A 24,102-nucleotide genomic window follows, 5' to 3' on the forward strand; every position below is an offset into this window, starting at 1 on the left:
TGAAAGCAAGTTGCTCAACAACATTCAAAAACTTCAAGACACCAGTAGAAAAAGCATATGGCACAGAAGTATCCCTTTTTTTACATTGTCACTTGCGTGGGTATGATCGCCATGGAGAGGGGATTGTCCCAGACAACGGTATATATATATGAGCACTGTAGCGCCATTTTGGCCTATACTTGTAGTAATTATGATGGGTCAGATATTTTGTCACCTTGCATATTATGAATTAAACCAATTACTGCATGTGAATAATTTACGACTCTTAAATTTAAGGGCGTTTTCTCCCCTTTATACGGTGAAAACGGTCAGACCGGTCCTGTTGTGTTAAAAACGTGGGTAAACAGCCTATATTTGCAACGCCTCACAGGCACATGTCTTTTTTTTAGGATACTACGATAAATACGGCGCTCCAACGAGCAAGGACAACTCATGGGAAGAAGGTTACCATGTGCTTGAGAAAAAACTAGCTGGCATAAACGATAGCGTGATGGCGATTGAAGAGCTGGACTTCCCCGTTTTTGCTGGTGGTGGCGGAGGGGTGCATCTGTATAAAAAATGGCATGATCATGAGCCGTGGAATTGGACTGGATGGGTTCCCCTGCAGAAACAATGGTTTTGCCAGGGAAGGTTTTTCAGCAACAGGTTTGTTTTGTTATGTCATTTAAGTCATGTTAAATTAACCTAACTTGTTTACAAACTCTCAAATTTAACTTAACTTGGATTTGTTTTTGTATGTGTAAATGTGTTTCTTTGAGCCTGTTTACATGGAGCGAGTCAGCGAGTTATCCCGGCTAAGCGAGGTAAAAAGCGCATCACATCAAAGGCTTAGTCTTTCATTATATGCAGTTTTCATCTCGTTTAATCGGGATAACTCGCTCCATATATAAACAGGCCCTTATAGCCTCGGATATAAAGCACATATCACAGTAAAGTTGAGGATATTTTGGGCATATATGAACAGATCAACTAGTCAGACATAGGTAAAAGAACTGACAAAATTTTAAAAGATCCTTAAAACTAACTATAAGCTAACCATACAGATGCCAGAAAGGAATAACAATGTAAGGGTGGTGTAGAGGCAAATGATCAATCACATTTAACATGATTCTCAAATATTTCTTCTGCTTAGAAGGTTGCTCAAAATTATCTTTTGCAACATCTAGAACAAATAGAGGCTTAATGAATCCATACGTTCGGCCACAAAATCAGGTGTTTGCAGATGCGCGATGCCTCGTTGTGTTATCGGGCAGCTGTTCTGTTTTATCCAGTTGCGTCGTAAGCATCGATAAGTGGGGTGGACATATTCATATATTCATGTTCACAGACTGTAAAAACAATTAATTTGAAAAGAAATGAATAATGTAAAACACGAATATATGAATATGTCCACTCCACTTATCAAACTGGCCACGCCACTGGCTTTATCCAATGCTGATTGCTGTAACCTCTCTAAGACTGTGTGCTCTTCTTGAAGGTATTTCCTGGCTCTTCGTGGTAATGAAATACAGAATAATTTGTGGGATTATGACCCATATGATGACGTAGAAAAAGAAGATGAAGGTGTCGACGAAATGGTGTACAGTCAGGTGCAACCAAATGACAGATACAAAGGAGGTTATTGGTTTCATGGTCAACCTTTTGGTCGCTATCTGCATATCATCGCATTAAAGTCACATGTAAGTTTTATTTCCTACAGTTGAGACAATATGAGTATTTTTAACAGATCATGTACACTCAAGACAAACTGTCTCCTCCTTCTCACTATCTCAAATTATAGCACACAGTACAGTACAACAATCTAAACCAGTTTTTGTTTCTTAATACCACGCTGAATCGACTTTCAGACTGAGAAATTTAAGAGATACAACTACATCGTTCATCCCTTGGCATACAGAGCCTCAATTCACTCAATCCCAGACAACAGCGTTGATGCAATGCAATGGTGCATTATTAATATGCCCGAGGAAGAACATTTTGGAAAAGATCAACCGTGGGGAGAAAAATGTCACGGTTTGGAAATATTCAATGATTTTACGTAAGTATTTTTTGGGTGCAGATTAATCGTCTCTATGAACAGTAAGGACTGAGCCAAAACTATATGGGATAACGGGGGAGTGCATATTCATAGATTCGTTTTGCCCGACGAATTTTATTTGTAAACTAAGGCCTCTTTTCCACTCATCGTAAAATCAACTCGCAAGATCGCTGCAAGTTCTTGCATCTAATTAAAATAGACTGACAAGCATTGTGATTGGACAAAACTAATCGCAGCGAGCTTGCGAGTAAGTTTTTGCGATGAGTGGGTGAGGGCCTTAAGGGCTGTTTTCTACTGTCGCGTTTTTGGTACGTTTATGTATACGTGCGTAAAAGTTTAAAATAATTGAAATAATACTTATAAATTCAATGATTGAACAGATGCACAGGGTTGGATTCTGTTGACGATTTGCTGTGTTTTCTCTGGCATAAAATTAATTATTTGAGGGCCACTAGTTCATCAGAAACTTAAATGTTACTGTCAAGTGTTTACCCTAATAAACTCGCTTACTTACTTACTTACTATTATGAAACAATTTAGAAGGTTTTAAGCTTTTATGTGCGTGTACGTACGTGCAAAAAACGCGACAGTGGAAAGCAGCCCTAATGCCTGCTGATTATGCACCCCCTTAATCATCGAATCTTAATAAAAATTTGATAGGTGATTAATAATGCTGAGATGATAAGATATTACGCAAGAGTACCCTTTAAAGACGTTGACATGTTTTAGACCAAAACCTAGGAACTACGTAACCAGATTTCAACAAGATTTTTTCACATTTACGGGGGGGGGGGATACTGAGACGTGGTCGGCGGGTTTTTTTATCGACTCATTATATAAATCCATCCCGCAAATACTAATAAATTCTCTCACCATTATTCCAGGTACGCTCACTCCTATCAAGAGATTGGGGAGGATGGGCCGAACAATGGTGAACTCAGTGAAGATAAAAAAGGCAACAAGTATTATTACTGGTTTGACACGTACCCTTTGGAGTTTGCAGTGTTTCTTCTTGATTCTGCTCTTGCTCGAGGCGTATATTTCCATACAATGGCTGCAAATGACGCTTTCTACGAAAGATCTCCTGCAGAAAACATTATCGATGAGCCAGGTAGGCATCGTTGCAAGGTGTGAAGCCTGGATTCAGAAAAAAAGTAATCGTTGAAATGTTTAGGCAAAATGTTGTGAAACCAACGAACTCAGGTAAATAACTCCCTTAGGGTCTTTCATTTAGTGCAACTGTGCTGGCACCAGTACAAAGCTAGTGAATGTCTAAATATAGCTATTGATAAAGACGTCGTTTTTGAATACCTATAATGCTTTATTCCAGACGGAAGAAAGACTAAACTAATCAGAGAATCAGATCCAAAGGACAATCTTCACAAACATAACATGAATTGCGATTCGCCATCAAAAGACTCAAGGCGGCGTGGGGCAAAAACAATTTCTACGGAAATCACAAAGACAGGTTCACTTTTGTATCAATATCAGTGGCCTAACTAGAACGATAATTAGGGGGGGGGGGTGGTGAATATTCATATATTCAGTTCTGCCCGACGGAGCTTATTACTGTAATCAACCCCCCCCCAATTATCGTTCAAGTTCGCCCCTGAGTAACAGGTCACTTGAATCACATAATCTTAGAGCAACAATCTTTACATAACCTTAGAGAACAACCTTAGAGCTTTTTGAGCACTTTTGTTCCCAGTGGCGTAGCCAGCCTGGCGATTTTGTCCCGCTATGAAAATTTCGAGTTATTATAATTATTCATTCCTTTAGAAATTTATTGTTTTCACAGTCAATGAACACTAAAATATTAGCATAGCGGGGCAATTCGTCAGGCTGGCTACGCTACTGTTTGTTCCTTTTATACACCCAGTATATATCGGACTTATCAAGCATTTCAATCACTAATTTCAGTGGAATATTGGATGTTATATTATATACGTTTTGAGTATGTATTTCCATGACTTTATAGATGGCAAACCCCCAAAACACTTCGAAGACACTTCCAAGACAGATCTGTCGAGTGAGTTGTTAAATATTCATGATTCTCGAGTGTGCTGAGCTTTGAGGAGAGCTTTCAAAGACAAGGATTGAGGCAATAACATTATCAGAGACTTGGTTAAACACAACCATACCAAATGCCGAGATCAACTTGGAGGGCTATAAAATTTACCGCCAAGACCGCCTTCACAAAAGAGGAGGAGGGGTAGCTGCGTACATTCGGAGTGATATTAAGGTCACCGTACTGAAGGAAATATCATCAGTTTCCATCGATTACTTCCAGCAGCTTTGGCTCAAACTTCAGACTAAAAAGTTAAGATCTATCCTGCTCTGTGTATCATATAGACCACCAGACTGCCCGCCGTCCTGCCTAGAAAACAACCTAAAAGCAAGTTATATGCAAGCCGCCATGCAGGACAAACCCATATTTATTTTGGGAGACCTCAATTGCAACACCATGAAGGTCACCGCTGAGACCACAGCATTGGAAAACTTCATGTACGAGATGAACTTAAAGCAATTGATCACTTCACCAACCAGGATCACAAACACTTGTGAATCACTAATTGACGTAATCATAACTTCATCACCCAACCTTGTCCATCAAAGTGGTGTTATGGACACACTCATAAGCGACCACCTACCAGTATACACCGCGTTAAACATGAAACTTCCTAAGCCATCAGTACAGAGCATCCTGACGCGAAGCTATAAAAGCTATGATAGTTCAAAGTTCATTACCCATCTTGGTACAAGATCACAAGAACTCATTTCTATCTTTTTCGATTCCAATGTCAATTCAAAACTCAGAAAACTTAATGATGTCCTCTCTACTACTTTGGCTGTCCATGCTCCAATTAAAGAGGTCAAGATTCGACGTCGCTCCTGTCCATTTGTTACTGCTGACATCAAAAAACAAATGATCTACAGAGACCAGCTACATCGTCGATACAAACAGACACGAGAAATGGAGGACTGGAAGAACTTTAAAACAGTCCAAAAATCAATCAAATCCACCTTAAAAGTCGCAGAGAAAGACTACGTCCGCACTGAAGTTAATACACATAAAAGACAAACCTGGGTCACTTTGGAAAGTAATTCATAGCCGCATTCCGTCTAGAGACAAAACAACCCCAATATACAGCAAAAACCAGGAAGAGGTTGCCAACGATTTTAACAGTTTTTTCCAGTCAGTAGGGATAACAGCCGCCGAAACAGCTACGCAACTGGCCTTAGATAATAACATCAATATATCTTCCACGTCTGCCTGTGAAATCAAGAACCTACAATGTCCGATCGAAGAGTCATTCCACTTCATACCTGTTACCTGTGCGGAAATTGAACGCATACTAACATCTATGCCATCAAATAAATCACCAGGTCCCGACAAAATCAGTATGAGAACTATTAAAGACTGCCTCCAAGTAATCTTAGGCCCCCTGACGGATATCATCAACAGTTCATTTACAACTAATACGTTTCCAGAAGCCTGGAAAATAGCAGAAATCATACCAATATTAAAAGAAGGGGATCACGAAATAGCCTCCAACAACCGTCCCCTCTCAATGCTCAATGTAATCTCGAAGGTATGTGAGAAAGCGGCCTTAAATCAATTCACGAGTTTTTTAAATCGGACCGGCCACCTTACGGCACACCAGAGTGGAAACAGAAAGTACCATTCAACGGAAACCCTCAATATATTAGTAAACGATTTTTTCCTGAACGCAATGGATAACAAAGAGCTATCTGCCCTTATTCTGTTAGATCTGTCCAAAGCCTTCGATAGCATCGACCACACAATATTGCTTCAAAAACTAAGCAATATTGGAGTATCTCGTAAGGCTCTAAATTGGTTTAGAAGCTACCTTTCAGACAGAAAGCAATACGTACGCATTGGCTCTTCAGTATCAGAAACTCTTTCAATCACTCATGGCGTCCCACAAGGGGCAATATTGTCACCTCTGTTATTTTGCATCTATATAAACGACCTTCCAACAGCACCAAAAACAGCTAAGTTAGAATCATTTGTGGATGATTCGAAAATATTCATGTCCTTTCCAATCACGAATATAATCGATGCAAAAAGTAACATAGAAGAGGATCTTAAGAGGATTGCAACATGGTGTTTCACAAATAAGCTGTTAATTAACCCTGAAAAGACAAAATTAATGCTAATAGGCACTCGACAGTTAATCGGAAACCTTACTGAAGGACTGGTTATCTCGTTCCTAGGAAAAGAGATCACACCTTCCTCTTACGCCAAAGACCTAGGGCTATTCATGGACAGTTATTTAAGTTATGATCATCATATACGACACGTCATATCATCTTCAATGGCAAAACTGTACCAAATAAATAGAGTAAAGGACAGCTTCGATAGCGAAACCCTCCACACGATTGTCAATGCCCTAGTGATGAGCAGATTGTATTACTGCTCTACGGTGTGGTCGAATACATCGGCAACAAACATAAAAAAACTCGAAAAAGTACAAAATTTTGCTTGTAGGATTATAACAAATACAAGGAAATACGACCACATAACACCAGTACTACAGGCGATCGGTTGGCTCCCAGTCAAGGAACATTTACAGTACAGAGATACACTAATGGCTTATAAATGCATGAACGAACTTGCACCGCCGTACTTATGCGACCAGTTTTTAAAACGAAATGCAGTTCACAACAAGAACACCCGGAATAAAGACGACCTTGACATTCCCCCATGTAAAACAACATCAGGTCAAAGAAGTTTTTGCTATAGAGCAATAAAAATCTGGAACATTCTAGATAAAGATTTTAAAAAACTACCTTTTAAAACATTTAAGAAGCACTTAAAGAAAAATATGTTAACAAATAACGTTAACGGAAACCTATCTTAGTTAAAGTATTAAAATCTTAGTATAACTATACAACTAGGATTTCTCTTAATTGTAAACATATTTTATAAACATAGCATAGTCAATAACGTAATTGTAGATAGAAATATACCTATTTTTAGCCTTGTTAGTACATACTGAAAAGCCCTATTGGGAGTATGTTTTATGTATAATAATAATAATAATAAGTTCCAATAAGAGTCCCATGATGCATTTCCAACCTAACAATCACCAACTTCTGCTAATAAAAATTCCTTCCAGGAGCTCGCGAGACCAGCTAACTCTAACCGAATTTGATCGTTGGTACCTATTAAACTCACTACATGAGAATATTAGGTACCAAGTGAGATCTGAATTATAGTATCCAATATTCCGTAGTAACACATAACAGTGATTTACATCTAATTTTTGTATTTTTATACACTGCATGTGCTTTAACTTTAGATTTTGTAAGTCAACTTCCGTACAAAGATAAATTTGTATTTGGCTTTGTGACACTATTCGATCCAACTGAGGTCATAAAGAACACAGTTTTTAAGGAGCACAATGGAACCCAACGCATTCTGGATAAGGGATTAGATGATGCAGAAAACATTGTGTTAGATTATCTAAATAAAGGAAGATATTACGCTACCACAGGTACACATGCACCTGCAAAAACGTTTTAGATATTTAGTTAACAGATCCATGCTCAGAACCTACCTATTTAATTCTTAGATCAAACATAGAAAAAACCTAGCCATTACAGGTTATTCTCGCATGATGATTTCAGGAATTTGGGAAAAATTTGAGTTCAAGAACATTAACCACCCGGCGGTGTTGCCCCTTAAAATTCGCAATCAGCCAGATCCAAACGAGCTCTGTTATGATCTAACTCTTGACACGCGTATGGAACTGGTATTCACTTTCCCGCCTTGTCGGGAAAAGAACGTTGACATAGTTTGGAGGTAAAAAGTAAATAAGTAAAAAGTAGAAAATCCATCGCTCTTATCGTTGCTCTGGTTTTGAATAATTAAAGTAATAACGACACAGAGCGGATCATTACAATTACTTCCCTTTTCAAAACGAGTGTCCGATTTTCATCTAATTTGATGCAGCCTAATTAAAGGTGTGGGAAGTTGGTTAATAATATTAGAAAATTGGCTTCCCCAACTATGGTTGGTGCTGAACGAAAAATTTAAATTCTAGGCCTTTAGATCATAGGAACAATCATGGCTATATTGTTAAGAAGTTATTCAAAAACAATCCATTTTGGATAAATTTGATGCTGTATTTTTCTAACCCAAAAAAGCACTGACCAACTTTTAATCATTGTGGTTTATTGTGGGTGTAACATCCCACCCCAGTCCCCTTTCATAATTACAACCCGTGGGGCGATAAGAACGATGGATGAAATACCTGGTTGCTGTGAATTTACAACATTTATTTCGGAGTTTACACAAGTTTCATATAACGTCGTATAAAAAAATTCGAATAAAGGCGTTTGCATTTTATCCAAACATGATTTTCAACGCTCGGACACATATTTATTGAATGGTATTTATAAAATGCTATCACACATCGGTAAAATATCTGCTTTTGTCACAAAGGTACACCATTATGTACGAGTATGTAAATGAAGAATCAGTTATGAAGCTTAAAACAGATCATGGCTACTTTAAGTTGGATGAAAAGAACTCAACCCATGTCGATCTAAGTTGTTACGATAAACCTCATGTAAAGTGGTTGTACTTTTCCGCAATAACACCAAAGAATCCACAACGGAGAGCCTGGATGCATGCCATCAGGGGACCAGCATTTGGTGATCCACATTTGTATGGTAAGACATACGCCCAATTATAACGTCATCATAAAGTTAGATTTTTCACGATTTGTAGTTGTCCGACTTCAAATAGCACTCGTTTACTGATAAGACTTTACTTCATGAAATAATAAGGTGGATATTTTCGGCATGATGAATAAATATGCCACCGACAGTATGCCAGAGGGTAATGACTCGTGATTTTTTGCAATTGCAGCCAGACTTTGTAGTATGGAACATTACATTGTACCAACGAAAAGATGTGAGAATCACACAGTCACTCCAGGAAATTATATCGAACCAACAAAAGTTACGGTATCTTCAGAAGGCGACTTAGATTTTGTTCTGGGAAAGGTAACAAACGAGAACGACATATATGCATACTTTATGCAAGTTTGTCCTCTCCAACAAGATCTTACAACAATGCCAGTGAGCGTAAACATTCACAAATCTTCTGACCACATCCCACCACGTATTTCGCAAAGCGTCCATGGATTTTTCCAGTTGAGAAATGACTATCCCACACGACTGAATATGACGGCCTCTTGGGACAAAGAAACGGTAATCAACCATTGTAATTGTTGTATTTCCTAATTTGCTCCAAACAGATGATCTGTTGTATATTAGCATACCGCGGTATAAATGTTCACATACAAGGATATAATACTTTATTTACTTTATTACTTAAATTAACTTTATTTTTAAGTTAAATGGTGATGTAAACTTTTACATTATTGATGGAGAAACTGGTCAACCAAAGCCGATGGACGAAAAACTAGTAAAGAAAAAAAGTAAGCTTTCAGTCGTCAAAGACTTAATAGTGAGCTTAAGCAAGCGACGTTTTTGACAACACAAACAGCATGAGTAACGCCAAAAAACTGGGTCAAGGATTGTGATTGGTGAAAAAAAAAAACTTTACTTCCGGTCAACGTACGTGTTGTCAAAAACGTCACTTGCTTAAGCTCAGTAATAATTCGTAATTGCACGAGAACAATGTTATCTTAGATATATTTAAGCATAGCTATACAAACTTACAATCTGTTTACATAGATAAAATATGCCGCTATATCAGTATAGTTACACTTATACGTAAACAGGGTGTCCCTGTCCACTGCATAGGGGGGGGGGGCTACATCTCATATATATAAACACTTGCGTTTGTGAAATTAACGTTTGTGAAAACGTATGTGAAATCACTTCTCCTGAGGGAACTCAGGGCTCTAGGACTTCCCTGGCACCCGAGGGTTTCCCTGGCACAGCGCACAGGACGCCGAATAAACCGCCCTGCCCTTAGTATATCATTATATCATATACCGTATGTTTGAAATACATCTATTGTTTTTAACTATTCGCAAGTTTTATCATAATAAATATCCCACTAAATATTCCACCATTTATTTGACTCGTATTGTATATGTAGTTTATGTTTCTTATTAATGATTCGGTGACCGAAAATGTCAAGAGGTATATATAATTGATAGTGACGGCGTGAGATTAAAACGAATGAGGATAGCAATTGGGGGTTTAAGAAAATAAATGTTTTTGGGGAAGATTTTAGTGTAATTGAAGCGAATATCGCATAAAACTATAAACTACTTACGTAGCATGAAAAGATCTGGGGGGAAAGACAAAATTGGGGGGGGGGGTATATCTTGACCTCCAACTCCGAAGTTCTCAACTCTGTGACCTCCCATCAGGCTCAACCGTACATTGCAGTTCCTGCGGATGTTTTCAGGATATAAATAACTCACACGTCCGTATATAAGAAATTTGACGTACAAACACTTTAAATCGACTTTAACTATAAGAGGAATTAGACGTCTCGTGAAAAGCTTCCTTCGAAGTGGGGAATATAATACGCGCAGTATATACAACCTTACAGGTAGCGATAGCCTTTATAATTATCATTTATTAGATTCAAAAAATTATATAAAGGATTATTACTATATATAGACATCTACAAGAAGTAAGAAGACATACAGTAACCCGCAAGAAAAACAAAGGTACATGCAGTTCATGTTGATATACACAAACTACTCATCATGCAAAATGCTTATTCTTGGAAGTCTACAGTAATTTTTATATATATATAGCTATATAAGATTGTGAAACCCATTACTTTTCAATTATTTATTCTTTGATACTATAACGTCTTTATAACTTTCGATATGTAATATTCTTAATATGACTTAAACTATCTTGACCGAATTCTGTATAATATCGATGTCAAAATTTATAATAAATTATAGTAGAAGAAGACTTTCGAGACTCCCAATCGTATATCAAGTGTGTAAATTTAGTTATAACGCAATGACAGATATGTTTGAAAGATACATTTGCTGGACCGAACTGTTGTATGTATATATAGCTAAGACATATACAGGAATTTGTGATTCGCATCTCAGGTACGTACGACTTTGGCTTATTCCTTGTGCACTAAAAGGTTCTTCGTAAAATACATTTTGACGTAGCACTGATGAGTGCAGGTACACACGTCAAACCAGTACGAAATTAGAGCTATGTAATGCTATCCATGCATGCATATATATATATATATATATATATATATTATATATATATATATATATATATATATACTGTCGTTGTCAAAAAGGTTGTCCTGAGCAAGTATATGTATATATCGATCACGTGACATTATTATGCATCAACACGCGTGGGATTGTACAGCGTGTTAATTGCGAGTTCGTGTATAGCAAGGTGAACGATTAGAAAATGCTAAGACCATATTCGGATGATTTAAGGTGGAGAATGGTTTATCAACGACTGTTCTACGAAAGAATCATCGACGAAATTGCAGCACAGCTATTTGTTTGTTCAAAAACCGTCTATGGTACTCTCAGCACCTTTTGGAACACGGGTGATGTGAAGCCTTGCCGTATGGGTCGCCCAACAGCGAGCGTATCTTTATTCTTACACGAAGAATATATTATCATGGACTGTTTACTGCGAACGCCGCAAATATAGTTGAATGAGATAGCAAGCTATATGTAAACCTCTTCAATAGGATTCAAATCAGGACTGTCGTACACTCGTTCTACAACTTCTTGTACATGATGTGTTGGGTGGTTATCTGTTAACAAATATGCATATATTACTAGTTTTAGCAGTTGCATCTTTGTGCATCAACAAGTTTTGTTTAAACAGATATTAATAGATCAAAACATGATCACAAATTCAGTCATCCCTTGAGACATATGTTAGAAAAGCGAATTTGCATTAATTATATTCAAATCTCAACCATATAACGAGAACGGATCGCGGGTTTTCCCCATCAAATCGATTCATAGCTGGTAAAAGCTGTTCATCAAGAAAATGGATAAAGGAGCGTGTTTCAAATCTTTCTTCAGGATTCTTTAACAAAAATGCAGTTCGCAAGAAGTCCATCACACGATATTGCCGAGATAATGGAATAGCGAGGTGTCCACCGTGCATAGCTATAGTCGCTCACAACAAGCGGTATCCCACTAGCACTATATCCATATTACCGAGCAATTCGTTTATCCCTTAAAACGTAGAACCAAATAAATAAAAGATCTACTAGTTTGTGCAATCCAGTTACAGTAAGGTATTATTTAGTACATACAATGCCTGTTTCATCGAGGAAAACGGGTCAAAAAGGCTGATTTCGGCCATGAATTGTAGCCCAATATCGTCTCTTCGCTGAAGGGCAATTCTCTGTATCTGAAAAAGAAAATCTGGCTTGAAGAGTTGATAAAGAACAACTAGAATCTTATAATAAATTGGAAAAAGATGGAATGGCTTGCGTCTTATTAATATAGTTATATGATTTCCAGCGTGCGGTATTAAGTATATATTCCAACTTAAATAATGTCATAATGTTCGTACCTTTTTGCGTGTTATTCCAAGCCTATAGAGAGCTCGGCACAGTGTCTTCGGGCCAAATGCAGAGCCAGTAGCATTAATGATATAGCTTGCTATCTCATTCAACTATATTTGCGGCGCACGCAGTAAACAGTCCATGATAATATATTCTTCGTGTAAGAATAAAGATACGCTCGCTGTTGGGCGACCCATACGGCAAGGCTTCACATCACCCGTGTTCCAAAAGGTGCTGAGAGTACCATAGACGGTTTTTGAACAAACAAATAGCTGTGCTGCAATTTCGTCGATGATTCTTTCGTAGAACAGTCGTTGATAAACCATTCTCCAACTTAAATCATCCGAATATTGGTCTTGGCATTTTTTAATCGTTCACCTTGCTATACTCGAACTCGCAATTAACACGCTTGTACAATCCCACGCGTGTTGATGCATAATAATGTCACGTGATCGATATATACATATACTTGCTCAGGACAACCTTTTTGACAACGACAGTATATATATTATATATATATATATATATTATATATATATATATAATATATATATATATATATATATTATAATATATATATTATTATTATATACACAAGCACCAGATATGAGGTATGCTGCAATTTCATTGGTTGGCTACTAGACAGATATTAGCTCATATCTGTCTAGTAGAGAAAGTAAACAAAATAGCGGAAAGATTTGGGGAGTTGAGTGAAATAGAAATCCAAGCCTAGTTGATAATAGCACACCAAAATGGACCGAAAGGGCGACAAAGTTTATGTATATAATAAAACAGTTATTCTGCTCACTCTCGTCGTATATAGCCAACTCGGCACCTCATTGGCTATCAGCTCATATACAACTTGAGTTCGCAGGATAACTGTTAAATATACTCTCTGACTGTCTTTAAGGAGCTCTGGAGCTTAATGGGTTAATCTATATACTCTGCACATATTTAACCATATCTAGTTGACTTATCTTAACAAAAACTACTTGCTCCTAAATCTGGTAAGAATATAACAAAGTTAATACATTGCAAATCAATAAACTTGACTGTGATAGAATACAATAGTACAATATAAACTGTACAGTACTTTGCTTGACAACCAAGACCAGAAAGTTTACTGTTTTAGCATGAAACTGAAAAGCGCTCAATACCATTGCTAGCAGAGCATCTAGTTTGTATTACCGGTAACCTCTATGTACTAATTACAATACTCATGACAGATATGTATGCGTATTCCCCTTTACAGATCTGCATGTCTTGGGCATTACATTTTTAACATACTTGTGAAATAAATAAAAAATTTGCCTCGTTAATGGAATAAAATTAACTTTCATACAGATCGTCCAGCGTGCTCATTAATGCATTAACTTACATACAGATCTCTTAACTGATCTTTACATTGATTTACAAAGGTATACATGTTTAATAGTATATACTGTAATATAGTATTACTATATTACAGTATATACTATTTAAAATTTAATAACATGAGTAAGGAGTTTTTCATCGCATATAAAATATGACGCGAAGCAAAGTGTTTTATACCTGATAAAACACGACCTACGAATGTTTTAAATAACTTAAAACTTTTACTTACTAACAGGCGAAAAAATTTTAACGACATATTTTTGGGACTGTTCATTACTGAATTATCCGCCATATTGGAAACTGCTCAGACTTGGCTTAGTAACCTGGCCGGGAAAACTCTCAGTCTTTCACTTTGTCAAGGAAGATGGAGAATGTTAAATCGAAAGCAAGTTGCTCAACAACTTTCAACAACTTCAAGACACCAGTAGAAAAAGCGTATGGGACAGAGGTATCCCTCTTTTTACATTGTCACTTGCGTGGGTATGATCGCCATGGAGAGGGAATTGTCCCAGACAACGGTATATATATCAACACTATAGTGCCAATTTAGCCTTTTCTTGTAAGGCCAAGGGCGCTTTCCTTTATATGGTAAAAACGGTCAGACCGGTCCTGTTGTATTTCGGTACAGACAGACTACCGGTATTTTAGGGTGTTTCAAGAACTCTGCATTAAAGTATATCGTTATTTACATCTGCCTGGCGGTTGGCACGGGAAATGCAGTTTCACCGCTATATTCTTAACGTACTACTCTATTTCAATTTAATTAAGATATGATCGGTCTGACCATTTTGGCTGCTTAAAGGAAAGCACCCTGGTCATTCGAGAGTTTGAGAAATACAACGGCTACGGCAACCGCAACGTGCTCATTCATTAACAGATCAACAACTACATTGATCCTTAAAGACAACAAAAAATGTAAATTACGTGGCCTTTAACGTTGCACATTGCGTAGCTGCATGGAACGGCATCGCGATTTCCACCAGTGTCGCATACTTATATTATTAAAAAAGACGCCTGTAGTGGCGTTCCGCGTTAATTGGCCGGCGTGCGGCGCACGTGCCAGTCTTCAATATAAAGCTTCTGAACATAAACAATACAGTTCATATTCATTTAGATGCCTGGCGAACCTAAATGTTGTTCGATCGCGAAATTCAGAAGCACATCGTACTTTAAAAAGTATAGAAGTTCAATTGTTCAAAAGTGTAAATAAACCGCATGATACGTTCACTTTGTCTTACACTTTAGGATTCGTGCTTATATTAAATCTTCAATCCTGTGCAAATTAACTGCGATGTGTCGACGCGCCCGTAAACGACCACATCTTGTTAAACGGCGAAATAGCAGCGGTATTATTAAAATAGGACCAGAATTTACATGGATTAAATATATTCTTACCCCAATTCAATCTAAACTTAATCGAACAGCAGGAAAAGAACGGTTTATTTGTTCCTCTTGGAGGAATTGCCGTATCATGCAAGCGAAATCGAATCGCGCATCGGACGTAAAAAACGACGTTTTCCCGTTGTAAACAGAACGAAGACGACGTCTAAAACCCATCATGAGTCTAATTATTCATTTCTTTTCAATGACCTATAGTATTGATAGCCGTCGTCGTCACGTTCGCGTCCTACATGCGTAAATTAAAGTCCCTAATAACTGTTTGAGGAAACTTGAAGGGGCAAATCAAGTGAATACTAACTCGTATTTTCTTTGAATACCACAATATTAGGTGAATATATTTTGCCATTGCTGTTGTATTTCCCAAACTCTCTAATATTAATATAGGGGGTAGGACTGAAGAAAAACTCTCAAGGTTTGATAAAAAAATTGTTACCCGGCCCAACCTTTGATAGCTAATTTTTTCTTTTCAACTAAAATGCCTATTTTTGTATGCTTCGCCCGTGCGGGTGGAACAGACGGTAACGGATAATAGCCTTTAATTATGTCCGACCGTAAAGGTAATGTTACCCGAAACAACTTTTAAGTTTCAACATCAACCCGCAACGCAACAATGTTTTAAAAAAGGTTTACGCGTTGAATATGATACTGTATATATATGAGCTAGTTTGTAACACAGAAATTGTTTTGGAAACAAGTTGAAAGTTTATGAACTGTTTTTATTCCACACAACATTGTTGTTTAGATTTTTGCTTATTGTTGCGTTGCGAGTTGACGTTGAAAGTTTGTTCGTGTAACATTTTCTCAACGTGACCTTACAACCAGTGGAAGAGGGCCTGTTGTAGAAACATCGTTCTCAACTTCATTGTTGAAATCAGAGCCGACTCTGTTTAACGCTGTCACGATAACATTGGGACATTAATAATGACCGGTCCCTAAACCAAACGAAACGAGAACTAAAACCGACAGTCTATAGTAAAAAATATGGGTAAACAGCCTATGATACTTGCAACGCCTCACAGGCAACATGCCGTTTTTTTAGCATACTACGATAAATACGGCGCCCCAACGAGCAAGGACAACTCATGGGAAGAAGGTTATCATGTGCTTGAGAAAAAACTAGCTGGTATAAACGATAGCGTGATGGCTATTGAAGAGCTGGATTTCCCCGTTTTTGCTGGTGGTGGCGGAGGGGTGCATCTGTATAAAAAATGGCACGACCATGAGCCGTGGAATTGGACTGGATGGGTACCCCTGCAGAAACAATGGCTTTGCCAGGGAAGGTTTTTCAGCAACAGGTTTACAAACTCTCAAATTTTACCTAACTTGGGTTTGTTTTTGTATGTGTAAATCTGTTTCTTTGGGCCTGTTTACATGGAGCGAGTTATCCCGGCTAGGTGAGGTAAAAAGCGCATCACATCAAAGGCTTAACGTCATTAGTCTTTCATTAAAATTATGCAGTTTTCATCTCGCTTAGCCGGGATAAATCACTCCATATAAACAGGCCCTTAAGGCCCTGTTACACGGTGCAATTTTTCCTGCAACTTGCAATGCAATTCTTCTTTTGAGATATGTAAATTTGGCAACTACCAATCTTCTTTCTTCATTACACTCCATGGCGTTTCTTACACTTACATTTTAAAGCCTCTTCACTAATTTAAATCTCTTCAAAGTAGAATTGCATTGCAAGTTGCAAGAAAAATTGCACCGTGTAACATGGCCTTTAGTCTCGGATATATAGCACATACCACAGTAAAGTTCAAGATGTTTTGGGCAATAGGCCATATATAAATAAATCAACTAGTCAGACATTGGTAAAAGAACTGACAAAATTTAAAAAGATTCTTAAAACTATAAGCTAACCAGACAGATGCAAGAAAGGACTAACAATGTGAGGGTGGTGTAGAGGCAAATGATCAATCACATTTAACATGATTCTCAAATAATTCTTCTGCTCAGATGGTTGCCGAAAATTCTCTTTATCCAGTGGCGTCGTCAGCATCGATAAGTGGGGTGGACATATTCATATATTCATGTTCACAGGCCGCAAAAACAATCAATTTGAAAAGAAATGAAAAATGTAAAACACAAATATATGAATATGTCTACTCCACTTATCAAGTTGGCTACGCCACTGGCTTTATCCTTTGCTGTAACCTCTCTAAGACTGCGTGTTCTTCCTGAAGGTATTTCCTGGCTCTTCGTGGTAATGAAATACAGAACAATTTGTGGGATTATGACCCATATGAAGACGTACAAAAAGAAGATGAAGGTGTCGACGAAATGGTGTACAGTCAGGTGCAACCAAATGACAGATACAAAGGAGGTTATTGGTTTCATGGTCAACCTTTTGGTCGCTATCTGCATATCATTGCATTAAAGTCACATGTAAGTTTTATTTCCTACAGCTGAGACAATATGAGTATTTTTAACAGATCATGTACACTCAAGACAAACTGTCTCCTCCTTCTCAGTATCTCAAATTATAGCACACAGTACAGTACACCAACAATCTAAACCAGTTTTTGTTCAGTTCTTAATACGACGCTGAATCGACTTTCAGACTGAGAAAGTTAAGAGATACAACTACATCGTTCATCCCTTGGCATACAGAGCCTCAATTCACACAATCCCAGACAACAGCGTGGATGCAATGCAATGGTGCATTATTAATATGCCCGAGGAAGAACATTTTGGAAAAGATCAGCCGTGGGGCGAAAAATGTCACGGCCTGGAAATATTCAATGATTTTACGTAAGTATCAGTTATTTGGGTGCAGATTAATCGTCTCTATGCACAGTAAGGACTGAGCTAAATGGGATAATGGGGGAGTGCATATTCATATATTCGCTTTGCCCGACGGATTTCATTTGTGAACTAAGGGCTGCTTTCCACTGTCGCGTTTTTTTGTACGTTTATATACGCACGTAAAAGCTTAAAATAAATGATACTTATGAATTCAATGATTGAACAGATGCACAGGGTTGGACTCTGTTGACGATTTACTGTGTTTTCTCTGGTTAATTATACGTGTGTGTACGTGCGTGCAAAAAACGCGACAGTGGAAAGCAGCCCTAATGCCTGCTGATTATGCACCCCCTTAATTATTGCATCTTGTTTGGACCCTTAATTAATAAGAATTTGATAGTTGATTAATAATGCTGAGATGATAAGATGTTACGCAAGAGTACCCTTTAAAGACGTTAACATCTTTTAGACCAAAACCTAGGAACTACGTAGCCAGATTTCAACAAGTTTTTTTTACATTTACGGGGGGATACTGAGACGTGGTCGGCGGGTTTTTTTATTGACTCATTATATAAATCCATCCCGCAAATACTAATAAATTCTCTCACCATTATCCAGGTACGCTCACTCCTATAAAAAGATTGAGGAGGATGGGCCGAACAATGGTGAACTCAGTGAAGATGAAAAAGGAAACAAGTATTATTACTGGTTTGACACATACCCTTTGGAGTTTGCAGTGTTTCTTCTTGATTCTGCTCTTGCTCGAGGCGTCTATTTCCATACAATGGCTGCCAATGACGCGTTCTACGAAAGATCTCCTGAAGAAAACATTATCGATGAGCCAGGTAGGCATCGTTGCCAGTGGCGTAGCCAGAACAATAATGAGGAGGGGGGGCGGGGCATGTTCATATATTCATGTTACGCAGGATTAATTTCTTTTGAAATCGATTGTCTTTACAGTCTGTCATCATGACTATATGAATATGGGCCCCCCCCAATTATCAATGCTAGCTACGCCACTGATCGTTGCAAGGTGTGAAGCCTGGATATAGTAAAAAAAGATCGTTCAAATGTTTCAGGGCAAAATGTGCAGGCAACTGTGCTGGCACCAATACAAAGCTAGTGAATGTCTAAATATAGCTATTGACAAAGACGTAGTTTAGAAAGCTAATGCTTTATTTCAGACGGAAGAAAGACTAAACTAATCAGAGAATCAGATCCAAAGGACAATCTTCACAAACATAACATGAATTGCGATTCGCCATCAAAAGACGCAAGGCGGCGTGGGCCAAAAGCAATTTCTATGGAAATCACAAAGACAGGTTCACTTTTGTAGCAATAGCAGTGGCCTAACTAAAACGATAATATTCATGAATATTCATATATTCAGTTCTGCCCGACGGATTTCTTTTGTTAGTGTAAGAGCTTATTAGTGTTATCACACCCCCCCCCCAATTATCGTTCAAATTACGCCCCTGAGTAACAGGTCACCTGAAAATCACATAACCTTGGAGAACAACCTAAGAGCATTTTGAGCACTTTTGTTCCTTTTATACACCCATGCAGTATACATCGGACTTATCAAGCATTTCAATCACTAATTTCAGTGGAATATTGGATGTATATTATATACGTTTTGAGTACATATTTCCATGACTTTATAGATGGCAAACCCCCAAAACACTTCGAAGACACTTCCAAGACAGATCTGTTGGGTGAGTTGTTAAATATTCATGATTCTCGAGTGTGCTGAGCTTTGAGGAGAGCTTTCTGCTCAAGTTCCAATAAGAGTCCCATGATGCATTTCAAACCTAACAATCACCAACTTCTACTAATGACAATTCTTTCCAGGAGCTCGCGACACCAGCTAACTCTAACCGAATTTGATCGTTGGTACCTATTAATCTCACTAGATAAGAATATCCGTAGCAACACAGAACAGTGATTTACATCTCATTTTTGTATTTTTATACACTGCATGTGTTTTAACTTTAGATTTTGTAAGTCAACTTCCGTACAAAGATAAATTTGTATTTGGCTTTGTGACACTATTCGATCCAACTGAGGTCATAAAGAACACAGTTTTTAAGGAGCGCAATGGCGCCCAACGCATTCTGGATAAGGGATTGGATGATGCAGAAAACGTTGTGTTAGATTATCTGAATAAAGGAAGATATTACGCTACCACAGGTACACATGCACCTGCAAAAACGTTTTAGATATTTAGATAACAGATCCATGCTCAGAACCTACTTATTTAATTCTTAGAGCAAACATAGAAAAAACCTAGCAATTACAGGTTATTCTCGCATGATGATTTCAGGAATTTGGGAAAAATTTGAGTTCAAGAACATTAACCACCCGGCGGTGTTGCCCCTTAAAATTCGCAATCAGCCAGACCCAAACGAGCTCTGTTATGATCTAACTCTTGACATGGAACTGGTATTCACTTTCCCGCCTTGTCGAGAAAAGAACATTGACATAGTTTGGAGGTAAAAAGTAAATAAGTAAAAAGTAGAAAATCCCTCGCTCTTATCGTTGCTCTGGTTTTGAATAATTAAAGTATTACCACACAGAGCGGATCATCAACCCCGGTTCCGGTGTACGGATAGCCTTATTTTGTTCAATGAATCTCCATCAGTGTTTCTCGATTTTTTCGAAGATTAACTCTACAATTCTTTCCAGTAGACCTTAGCCTACTTAGGTAAAAATGATTTGAAACATGAAACGTGCAAACAACAAGAAATTCCAATGAACAAATTATGGCTACCAGTACCCGTATACTAAAACCGGGGTATCTTAACCTCTCTACTTACTTCCCTTTTCAAAACGAGTATGTCCGATTTTCATCTATTTTGATGCATAAGGCAAAGGTGTGGGAAGTTGATTAAAAACTGGCATCCCCAACTGTTGTTGGTTCTGAGCGAGAAATTTAAGTTCTAGGTATCTAGATCATAGGAAAAATCGTGGCTATTTTGACTATATCTAAGAAGTTATTCAAAAATAATCCATTTTATGTAAATTTGATGATGTATTTTTCTAACCCAAAAAAGCACTGACCAACTTTTAATCATTGTGGTTTATTGTGGGTGTAACATCAAACCCCAGTCCCCACGCCCCTTTAAAACCCGTGGGGCGATAAGAACGATGGATTAAATACCTGGTTGCTGTGAATTTACAACTTTTATTTCGGAGTTTACACAAGTTTCATATAATGTCGTATAAAAAAATATAAAATTCGAATAAAGGCGTTTGCATTTTATCCAAACATGATCTTCAACGCTCGGACACATATTCATTGAATGCATGGTATTTATAAAATGCTATCACACATCGGTAAAAATATCTGCTTTTGTCACAAAGGTACACCATTATGCACGAGTATGTAAATGAAGAATCAGTTATGAAGCTTAAAACAGATCATGGCTACTTTAAGTTGGATGAAAAGAACTCAACCCATGTCGATCTAAGTTGTTACGATAAACCTCATGTAAAGTGGTTGTACTTTTCGGCAATAACACCAAAGAATCCACAACGTAGAGCCTGGATGCATGCCATCAAAGGACCAGCATTTGGTGATCCACATTTGTATGGTAAGACATATGCCCAATTATAACGTCACATAAAGTTAGATTTTTCACGATTTGTAGTTGTCAGACTTCAAATAGCACTCGTTTACTGATAAGACTTTACTTTCATGAAATAATAAGGTGGATATTTTAGACATGATGAATAAATATGCCACCGACAGTATGCCAGAAGGTAACGACGCGTGATTTTTTGCAATTGCAGCCAGAATTTGTCGTATGAAACATTATATTGTACCAACGAAAAGGGATAAGAATCATACAGTCACTCCAGAAAAATGTATCAAACCAACAAAAGTTACGGTATCTTCAGAAGGCGACTTAGATTTTGTTCTAGGAAAGGCAACAAACGGGAACGACATATATGCATACTTTATGCAAGTTTGCCCTCTCCAACAAGATCTTACAACAATGCCAGTGAGCGTAAACATTGACAAATCGTCTGACCACATCCCACCACGTATTTCGCAAAGCGTCCATGGATTTTTCCAGTTGAGAAATGACTATCCCACACGACTGAATATGACGGCCTCTTGGGACAAAGAAACGGTAATCAACTATTGTAATTATTGTATTTCCTAATTTGCTCCAAACAGATGATCTGCTGTATATTAGTATACCGCGGTATAAATGTTCACATACAAGGATATAATATAAGCAATTTAAATTTGAGCAATAACTTTTATGTTGCTATAGTTTGGTAGTATACATGGAGGACAACCAGCATATTTGCTATGAAGTTATATAGGCATTGATTATAGTACAAAACGTGTTCGTAAAGTTAAGTTAAAATTCCGTCCCTAAGAGCTGACTGTGTTATACCGAATTTTTTTAAATGTTTTTGTTTACTGTAAATTCCACTGTGTTATAAATACTACACTTCTCCAGACTCCGTCAGAAATCTTAGAATAGGTTGCTCTATAAGTTTGCGTACTTACAGACCGCTATATATACAATATAATAGCGCTGTGCTAATGGCACCCCAGTGAACTCAAATAAGACTTATTTGAATCCACTGTGGCATCCTCGTTCCCAGGTTACTGCGGTACACGAAAAACCTGGGAACGAGGATGTGCTTATGGTAGCTGCTGAATTCTAATTGAACTTTATTTTTAAGTTAAAAGGTGATGTAAACTTTTACATTATTGATGGAGAAACTGGTCAACCAAAACCGATGGACGAAAAACCCAAGATACTTGTAAAGAAAAAAAGTCAGCTTTCAATCAAACAAATTAAGAAGAAGACTGTTGGCTTATATCACAAGTTGCAGCCTAAAAGTTGATTTTTATCACGACTTAATAATTTGGAGTTGCATGAAAACAATGTTATATAAGATATATGTAAGCATGCATAGCTATACAAACTTAGTATCTGTTTACATAGATAAAATATGCCCCTATCACTATAGATACACTTATACGTAAACAGGGTGTCCCTGTCCATTGCATGGGGGGGGGGCTACCTCTTATATATATAAACACTTGCGGTTGTAAAATTAACGTATGTGAAACGGTATGTGAAATTACTTCTACAGAGGGAACTCAGGGCTCTAGGATTTCCCTGGCACCCGAGGGTTTCCCTGGCACAGCGCACAGGACGCCGAATAAACCGCCCTGACTTGAAGTATATCGTATCATATACCGTATGTTTGAGATACCAGAGTTGCAAAAAGAGTTCAACCTTCCTCCGGTAGGATTTCAAGTTTTGAAAACCTTCCTCAAAATGACGTTACGTCACTTAGTCAAGTGGCAACCAGGATAAAGAAATATTTGGTTTTTGGTACATGCATGTGATCAATTAGAGTGTTCAACTTTGAACCTTCCTCACAAACCTCATTGAAAGCAAACCTTCCTCCGGGTGGTAACCGCGTACCCGCAGCTTTTTTGCAACTCTGTGAGATACATCTATTTTTCTAACAATTCATAAGTTTTATCATAATAAATATTCCACTAAATATTCCACCATTTATTCGACTCGTATTGTATATGTAGTTTATGTTTCTTATTAATGATTCCGTGATCGAAAATGTCAAGAGGTATATATAATTGATAGTGGCGGCGCCAGGTTAAAACGAATGAGGATGGCAATTGGGGGTTTAAGAAATGTTTTGGGGGAAGATCTTATTGTAAGTGAAGCGAATATCAAAAACTATAAACTACTCACGTAGCATGAAAATTACTGGGGTGGGAGAAAGACAACAAAATTGGGGGGGAGGAAAAATCTTGACCTCCAACTCTGAAATTCTCAACTCTGTGACCTCGTATTAGGCTCAACCGTACATTGAAGTTCCTGCGGATGTTTTCAGGATATAAATAACTCACACATTTGTATATAAGGAATTTCGCAGCAATTTGCAAACTACTTGAATACTAGCCGTCTCGTGAGAAGCTTTCTTCGAATTGGGCATATAATAA

The 24,102-nt window shown here is 37.7% G+C and overlaps 2 protein-coding genes across 2 annotated transcripts in view; both read left to right on the top strand.

Moving 5' to 3' along the window:
- Window positions 1–14,357, top strand: part of LOC114530613 — a 33,441-nt gene extending 19,084 nt beyond the window's left edge. Inside the window, exons 13-16 of the mRNA XM_028552204.1 lie at window positions 9,051–9,283; window positions 9,429–9,513; window positions 10,676–10,725; window positions 14,316–14,357. Coding sequence (XP_028408005.1) covers window positions 9,051–9,283; window positions 9,429–9,513; window positions 10,676–10,692 — 335 coding nt within the window. The 3' untranslated portion in view covers window positions 10,693–10,725; window positions 14,316–14,357. The remainder of the gene's footprint in view (window positions 1–9,050; window positions 9,284–9,428; window positions 9,514–10,675; window positions 10,726–14,315) is intronic.
- A 23-nt stretch (window positions 14,358–14,380) lies between these two features.
- LOC114530616 lies at window positions 14,381–23,415 on the top strand. The gene is made up of 12 exons (XM_028552210.1): window positions 14,381–14,403; window positions 16,396–16,651; window positions 17,540–17,741; window positions 17,917–18,107; window positions 18,720–18,946; window positions 19,286–19,423; window positions 19,766–19,816; window positions 20,097–20,291; window positions 20,425–20,593; window positions 21,465–21,694; window positions 21,894–22,237; window positions 22,806–23,415. Exons 2-12 carry the CDS (start codon window positions 16,497–16,499, stop codon window positions 22,968–22,970), a joined length of 2,067 nt encoding a protein of 688 aa, XP_028408011.1. The 5' UTR covers window positions 14,381–14,403; window positions 16,396–16,496; the 3' UTR covers window positions 22,971–23,415.
- Window positions 23,416–24,102: the final 687 nt, after the last annotated feature.

This window comes from Dendronephthya gigantea, unplaced genomic scaffold (assembly GCF_004324835.1).
Source record: "Dendronephthya gigantea isolate DGI-Jeju-01 unplaced genomic scaffold, DenGig_1.0 000064F, whole genome shotgun sequence".
In the NCBI taxonomy this organism is placed as follows: Eukaryota; Metazoa; Cnidaria; class Anthozoa; order Malacalcyonacea; family Nephtheidae; genus Dendronephthya; species Dendronephthya gigantea.